Below are 7,946 nucleotides of genomic sequence, written 5' to 3'. Positions count from 1 at the left end.
GGCTACAGAGTAGATGTTGTGTTAACAGGCATAGAAACAGCATCAATCTCATTGTGTATCTCCATCAGAGCTCTTGGGTGACCACTGCATTGTCAGTGAGCAGAAATATTTTGAAAGGAATATTTTTTTTTTTCTGAGTAGCAGGTCTGAACAGTGGGCTTACAACATTCAGTAAACCATGTTGTAAACAGATGTGCTGTCATCCAGGCTTTGTTGTTCCATTTATAAAGGCAGAGTAGATTTAGTATAATTCTTAAGGGCCCTAGGATTTTCATAGTGGTAAATGAGCATTGGCTTCAACTTCAAGACACCAGCTACATTATACCCTCACAAGAGAATTGGCCTGTCCTTTGAAGCCAGGCATTGACTTTTTCTCTATAGCTATGAAAGACCTAGATGAAATCTTCTTCCAATAGAAGGCTGTTTTATCTTAATTGAAAGACCTGTTGTTTAGTGTAGAAACCTTTATTAATAATCTTAACTAGCTTCTGGATAACTTGCTGCAGATTCTGTGTCAGCACTTGCTACTTTATCTTGCACTTTTAAGTTAAGCAGATGTTGTTTTTTTCCTTAAACCTCATAAACCAACCTCTGCTACCTTCAAACTTTTCTTCTGCAACTTCCTTACCTGTCACAGACTTCATAGGCTTGAAGAGAGTTAGCGCCTTGCTGTGGATTAGACTTTGGCTTAAGGAAATGTTGTAATTGGTTGGGTCTTCTATCCAGACCACTAAAGCTTTCTCCATATCAGCAATAAGGCTGATTTACTTTCTTAACATTTACTTCCTGTGTTCACTGGAATAGCACTTTTAATTTCCTTCAAGAACTTTTCCTTTGCATTCACCACTTGGCTAACTGTTTGGTGCAAAACGCCTTGCTTTCAGCCTGCCTGGGCTGAAGGCAGGTCCTCATCCCTAAACTTCATCATTCCTAGCTTTTGATTTAAAGTAAGAGAAGTGAGACTCTTCCTTTCACTTGAACACTAGGGGCCCTCATAGGGTTATTAGTTATCCCAGTTTCAATATTATTTTGTCTCAAGGGATGGAAAGGCCTAAGGAGAGGGAGAAAGGCAGACAAACAGCCAGTAGGTGGAGGAGTCAGAACACATGCGATATTTATCGATGAAGTTCTTGGTTATAGCTGCATGGTTCGTGGCCCCAAAACAATTATGATAGTAACATCAAAGTTTACTGATCACAGATCACCATAACAAATATAATAATAATGAAAAAGTTTGAAATATTTTGAGAATTATCAAAATGTGACAGAGGGACACAAAGTGAGCAAATGCTGTTGGAAAAATGGAGCCTATAGACTTGCTCAAGACAGGTTTGCCATAAACCTTCAATTTGTAAAAAAAAAACCCCACAATATCTGCAAAGCACAATAAAGCAAAGCACAATAAAAGGAGTTGTGACTTTAAAGTGAAGTAGGTAAATAACATATTGAATTTTGCTAATATGTTGGCAAACATTAAACATAGGTAAACCTTTACTTACTTAAGGATAAATATAAAAGGTCAAAATGCCAAAAATAAAAGGAACAAAAACAAGATTTCCTTGAAGCTCTATTAGCTTAGTATTTAAATTGTTTTTGCTGACACAAAACACAAAACAAAAAAGTTAAAAAAGAAACGACCAAAAAATATACAAATTTCACTTTGGATTTTATAAATTAGTACTATGATCTTTGTAATTAATTACTAAACACTTATTTTCAAATGACTGTCCTTCAGGGATTTCAAACATTTTACTTTATCACGGAGTCCTTTTTTCAAGATCATTTTAATTGGAGAACAGTTCCATAGACACTTGCAAATTTGCTGTAGGTAAAACAGAAATTGGATGCCTAGCACCCGAGCCCACTCTGATGATGTCTAAGGCAGGTAGTTCTGTAGAAGTTCTGTGCTCCTGGATCACAATTTGAAGCCCAACACACTAGGCCATGGTGAAAAACAAAATTAGTTGTATTAATTCATTCATCAAATAATTTTAAGCAATTTTATGTATAGTTAACTAATTAAGTAGAAGGAATGACACGGTTGGCAAAAAAAAAGATAAGGCTTCTGCACACAAGAAAGAGGTGTGCAGTCTTGTTGAGGGAAATATATGCTAAACAATAAATAAATACATAATAAATATGTGGTTACAACTGAGAAAAGTACTATTAAGAATAATTGTATTGTTTTATGAAAGGGGGAAATTTAAACATCCCAAGAATAGCAGGGAAGTTTTTCCCGAGAAAGTATATATTGACAGAGTTCTGAATAGGTTGAGTTTAAAAGACGTTCCAGATCACTTAGTTGAAGTGAGGAAAAAAAGGAGTAGAGGAAACAGAAGAGGGGTAGGGAGAGACTAGTCAGGAGGCTATTTCAGGAGCACCGGTGAAAAATAGCAGGAGTTATTAGTGGTGGTAAGTATAGAGAAAAGCTATTTGGAAAGTAAAATGAATACTAAATAGTAAAGGATAGGTGATGAGAGATTGGAAAATTTGGACATACTAATGTGCAAGATACATTCTTAAACCAGGATGCAAAAAAATCTCAAATTAATTGCAAAATCATAACTAATATACACTAGAAATTTGAGATCAGATATAGTCTGTTTAACAAATATCGAGTCAAAGAGCAGGACAGCATTATTATCACAGATTTCTTCCAGAAATAATCTATGAATTAAAAGCAATGGAGAGGGGCCCCAATCAAGACAGTGGAGTAGAAGAATGTGGAGCTCAGCTCCTCCCACAAATACATCAGAAACACATCCACAGATGGAACACTTCTCACAGAGTAACTACTAAATGCTGGCAGAAGAGCTCACTTAACTGAAAGAATCAGAGCAGGACCTCAGCCCCTGGGAGGGAGCTGTGAAAGAGGAAAAGTTCCTTCACCCTGGGAACCTCCTTAACTGGCTGGGAGATCAGCCAGGACAGAAAGGGAGCTTCAGAGGCTCAGAGGAGAGAGCACCAAAGATACATACACTCTAGTGATCGTAACTGCACTATGAACAAAACATGGAAGCAACCTAAATGTCTATCAACAGATGAACAGATAAAGAAGATGTGGTGTATGCATACAATGGAATACTACTGGGCCATAAAAAAGAATGAAATTCTGCCATTTGCATCAACATGGATGGGCCTAGAGATTATCATACTAATTGAAGTAAGTCAGACAGAGAAAGACAAATACCATATCATAATCATTTATAACTGTATAGCATAGGGAACTATATTCAATATCCTGTAATAAACCACTGCCAAAATGCCAGTGAAAGAAAATTTTAACTGTTTAAAGTTGTGTTGGCACTATTTAAGCATGCTTATTTCCCTTAAATAATATTAACTTTGTATTTTGTTATTTGTGTTTTGTTTTAAAACTCTAGCCAATTTGATAAAGTTGATAGTCTGTTCAATTTAATTTTGCTATTTTTTGATTATAAAAGAGGTTAAAAGCAGACACAGTATGATCATAGTAGAAACATTACACAATGCAGCTAAATAATGTACTTTTTAAAGAAACTCTTACTTACTATCATTAACATTTTGGCATAGGGATTTCCAGATACTCTGCCATAAAATTAACAGCTTTTTGTATTAATTAAACTACTTGAGATTTACCTCTTCCCCACTTTCCTTCCACCCTCCTCCCACCCTGCAACCAGACCAAAATAAACCCTAAATCAAGCTGTGATAAGCCTATTTTTTCTGCCAACAATTAAAAACTAGTGCTCAGCAATGAAATTTGGAACTGCAGGTGGGGGGTGGCAACTTTTCCATTATGTACATCACAGGAAGCAAAGAAAATGAGTATATAAAGAAAAAATGAAAAGGCAGAGATGAAAGAGATACAGAGACTAATAGTCTAGTTGTCAAGGGAAAATGATGGAGTCAACTTAGCTGTAAGGTCTGTGTAGTCACCAAAAACTAAGTTTAGATTAAGTCAAGTGTGTCCTTGGAGCTCATATTAATCAGTCTTCCTAGTGAGCCTTAGAGTTGTGATAGTTTAGCAATAGCCTGGAGCCTGGTGATGATAGCTATGTGATCATGCACCATTTCTACAGTGTAACAATTCACCTGTACATAGTAATTGCATCTATAATTAATCTTGCCAACTCTCCCTGGAGAGGAATTGTTATAGTATTATATCTATTTCAAATAATCTAGTTTCACTGAATTTCCCATCAGTATTAGTTAAAGGAGCCCTCTTTTTCTTTTGCAGTACGTGGGCCTCTCACTGTTGTGGCCTCTCCCGTTGCAGAGCACAGGCTCTGGACGCGCAGGCTCAGCGGCCATGGCTCACGGGCCCAGCCGCTCCGCGGTTTGTGGGATCTTCCCAGACCGGGGCACGAATCCGTGTCCCCTGCATCGGCAGGCGTACTCTCAACCACTGCGCCACCAGGGAAGCCCAGGAGCCTTTTTTTTTTAAAGAACAAATTTGATTGACAGTTTTATATTTAACCACATTTTAAAATGTGTAGGCTATAAAAGAAAGTCTTTTGTTTAAGCACAAATTGAAAAATAATTAAAGTTATCTTGTTTGGGTAATAATGTCTACAGCAGAAATAATATGATTTGGTACAGAATTATTGAAGATATTTCTTTTTATCAAAGAGCTTTTACTTGAGTTATTTTTAATTTTCTGTAGTGCATGTGTACAGGTATGTGTGATTTTACATCACAAAATAATATATGGAACCAAATGAGTAATTTAGATCAACTTGTTTTATAAGAAAGGTAATGTTCCTGTAAGTCATATTAAAATATAACTATGTAGGCCTCCTGCCGCCTCCCGCCGCCTCCCGCCGCCTCCGGACCATGGACCCCCGCAAAGTGAGCGAGCTTCGAGCCTTCGTGAAAATGTGCAAGCAGGACCCAAGCGTTCTGCACACCGAGGAAATGCGCTTCCTGAGGGAGTGGGTGGAGAGCATGGGGGGGTAAAATACCACTCATAAAACTAAATTGGAAGAAAATACCAAGGAAGAAAAAGCAGATAGTAGGAAGGCAGAGGAAAACATACAGACAGACGAACCATCAAGTGAGGAGAGTGATCTAGAAATTGACAATGAAGGTGTGATTGAACCAGACACTGATGCCCCTCAAGAAATGGGAGATGAAAATGTAGAGATAACTGAGGAGATGATGGATCAGGCAAATGATAAAAAAATGGCTGCCATTGATGCCCTAAATGATGGTGAACTACAGAAAGCCATTGACTTGTTCACAGATGCCATCAAACTAAATCCACGTTTGGCCATTCTGTATGCCAAGAGAGCGAGTGTCTTCATCAAATTACAGAAGCCAAATGCTGCCATCCGAGACTGTGACAGAGCTATTGAAATAAATCCTGATTCTGCTCAGGGAAAGCACACAGACTTTTGGGCCATTGGGAAGAAGCTGCCCATGATCTTGCCCTTGCCTGTAAGCTGGATTATGATGAAGATGCTAGTGCAATGCTGAAAGAAGTTCAACCAAGGGCCCAGAAAATTGCTGAACATCGGAGAAAGTATGAGCAAAAACATGAGGAGCGAGAGATCAAAGAAAGAATACAAAGGGTCAAGAAGGCTCGGGAAGAACATGAGAGAGCCCAGAGGGAGGAAGAAGCCAGACGACAATCAGGAGCTCAGTATGGCTCTTTTCCAGGTGGCTTTCCTGGAGGAATGCCTGGTAATTTTCCTGGAGGAATGCCTGGAATGGGAGGGGGCATGCCTGGAATGGCAGGAATGCCTGGGCTCAATGAAATTCTTAGTGATCCAGAGATTCTTGCAGCCATGCAGGATCCAGAAGTTATGGTGGCCTTCCAGGATGTGGCTCAGAACCCGGCAAATATGTCAAAATATCAGAGCAACCCAAAGGTTATGAATCTCATCAGTAAATTGTCGGCCAAATTTGGAGGTCAAGCATAATGTCCTTCTGACAAATGAAGCCCCTGCTGAAGAAAAAGCAACTTAGATCACCTAATGGATGTCACAATAATACAAACCAGTGTACCTCTGATCTTCTCATGAAGAAAGCTGGGGTGCTTTGAAGATAATCCCTACCCCTCTGCTCCAAGTGCAGCTGAAACATTTTACAGTGGTTTGCCATTAGGGTATTCATTCAGATAATGTTTTCTTACTAGAAATTTAAAACTTTAAACAATTTTTAAACCTTAAAAATATTTAAAACAAAAGGGTGTGTTAATCCCTACATTTTTCTTTACTAATCATTTTTGTTTTTTCCATTGAATTAGTTAGGCAAGGAAGATACTTCAGTATGGAAGATTTATTGTTCAAGTTTGAGTGAAATAAAGATTTATTAGTGGGAGGCAAATGTAACATTTAAATAGATAAAGTTTGAGTTGAATATATGGTCACTGAGGCATTTTGATTTGTCTTTTTAATTGCTTTATTATTTTAAATGATTTGCTTCCATGAAACTCTTGGGACCACCAGTATTGCAGTAGGACCTGGGTAGGGACTGGAAGTACTTGGCAGGGCAGCAGTAATCTTACTACATTTTATATAATGTGTACCCTTGTGCAGATGCATTTAAATCTTACACTGGTGAAAGGATGATTTTTATACTGCTGCAGTAAAATTGGATTACTTAGCTCTGTTCTTGTCTGATATCTAAAATAAATGTTTCACATTTCCACACAGGGGAAATAAGGGGTAAAAAATAAAAAATAATAAAATCAACTATGTAAATAATAAATGTGTTTAGAATTATTTTCACTAAGTTTTTGTCAGTGAACTCTTGTTCAAGTAAGTTAGAAGGGAAATGTGTACTTCCATATTTACAATATTTTACTTTTTTCATGTTGGGGTTTTAAAAGAAAACATTAGATATGGGAGTCATATTGAAAATCAAAACATTTATCACTTTTAGTGTGGTAAATCTGAACTGGAGAGACTGACTTAGAATCCTAGGTGGAAGCAGCTTTTCCATGCTGCTGTGTATGTATATTCACCCACGTCTAGAGCTTGGGATCTGTCCATGAGGGAGATTGTATTTGTAGCACATACAGCACTTACCTAATTTTATCCAATGGGACATGTTGCCTCTCTCGTATTAGAACACATATAAAAAGGCAGAAAGGGAGGAATCTTAAAGATGTGGTTGTAAGAAAGCAGATCCTCAGTTTGGCCCAGGGGTTCTTATTTCTCAGAAATGCGCTTGTTAAGGTATCGAATTTTCAGCTATCTGAAAAGGAAAAAAAAGAAAAAATAAGAAAATGGAGGGGCACCTGAGAATAGCAATACTGTAACACTTTATTAAACAACAGAGCTCAAACCAATGCATTTTAGATTATTACTATTCCACTAATGAATTAATTTATACATGGGGAAAATTGTGTAAGGAATGCAAAGAAGGATTGGAGGTGTTTCTCATGTAAGAAGCATCATGGAAAAAAAGAAACAGTTGCAGAGGGAATCCTCAAACAAAAATCAAAACTATTTCCTCTTCTTTAATAACAGCTTATTATTTATTTATTTATTTACTTGCCCCATTTATTTTTTAAATATATTTTATTGAAGTATAGTTGATTTACAATGTTGTGTTAATTTCTTCTGTACACCAAAATAGTCCAGTTATACATACATATACATTCTATTTCATATTCTTTTCCATTATGGTTTATCACAGGATATTGAATATGGTTCCCTGTGCTATACAGTAGGACCTTGTTGTTTATCCATTCTATGTATAATAATTTGCATCTGCTAATCCTGACTCCCAATCCATCCCTTCCCCAACCCGCTTCCCCCTTGGCAACCATAAGTCTGTTCTCCATGTCTGTGAGTCTGTTTCTGTTTCGTAGATAAGTTCATTTGTGTCACATTTTAGATTCCACATATAAGTGATATCATATGGTATCTGTCTTTCTCTTTCTGACTTACTTCACTTACTATGATAATCTCTAGACCCATCCATATTGCTGCAAATGGCATTATTTCATTCCTTTC

At 37.3% G+C, this 7,946-nt stretch overlaps 1 protein-coding gene across 1 annotated transcript; it reads left to right on the top strand.

The window, feature by feature from the left end:
* The first annotated feature begins 4,780 nt into the window (after nucleotides 1-4,780).
* LOC309794039 (hsc70-interacting protein-like) lies at nucleotides 4,781-6,180 on the top strand. The gene is given in 3 exon segments (XM_082605013.1): nucleotides 4,781-4,935; nucleotides 4,939-5,362; nucleotides 5,365-6,180. Coding segments are annotated over 3 exon segments (1,083 nt in total). The 5' UTR covers nucleotides 4,781-4,815; the 3' UTR covers nucleotides 5,904-6,180.
* The last annotated feature ends 1,766 nt before the right edge of the window (nucleotides 6,181-7,946 follow it).

The sequence above is a fragment of the Mesoplodon mirus genome, assembly GCF_964341445.2.
Source record: "Mesoplodon mirus genome assembly, chromosome: 2".
In the NCBI taxonomy this organism is placed as follows: Eukaryota; Metazoa; Chordata; class Mammalia; order Artiodactyla; family Ziphiidae; genus Mesoplodon; species Mesoplodon mirus.
The sequence above is the reverse complement of the archived record's forward strand: the minus strand, read 5'-3'. Positions and strand labels throughout refer to the sequence as shown.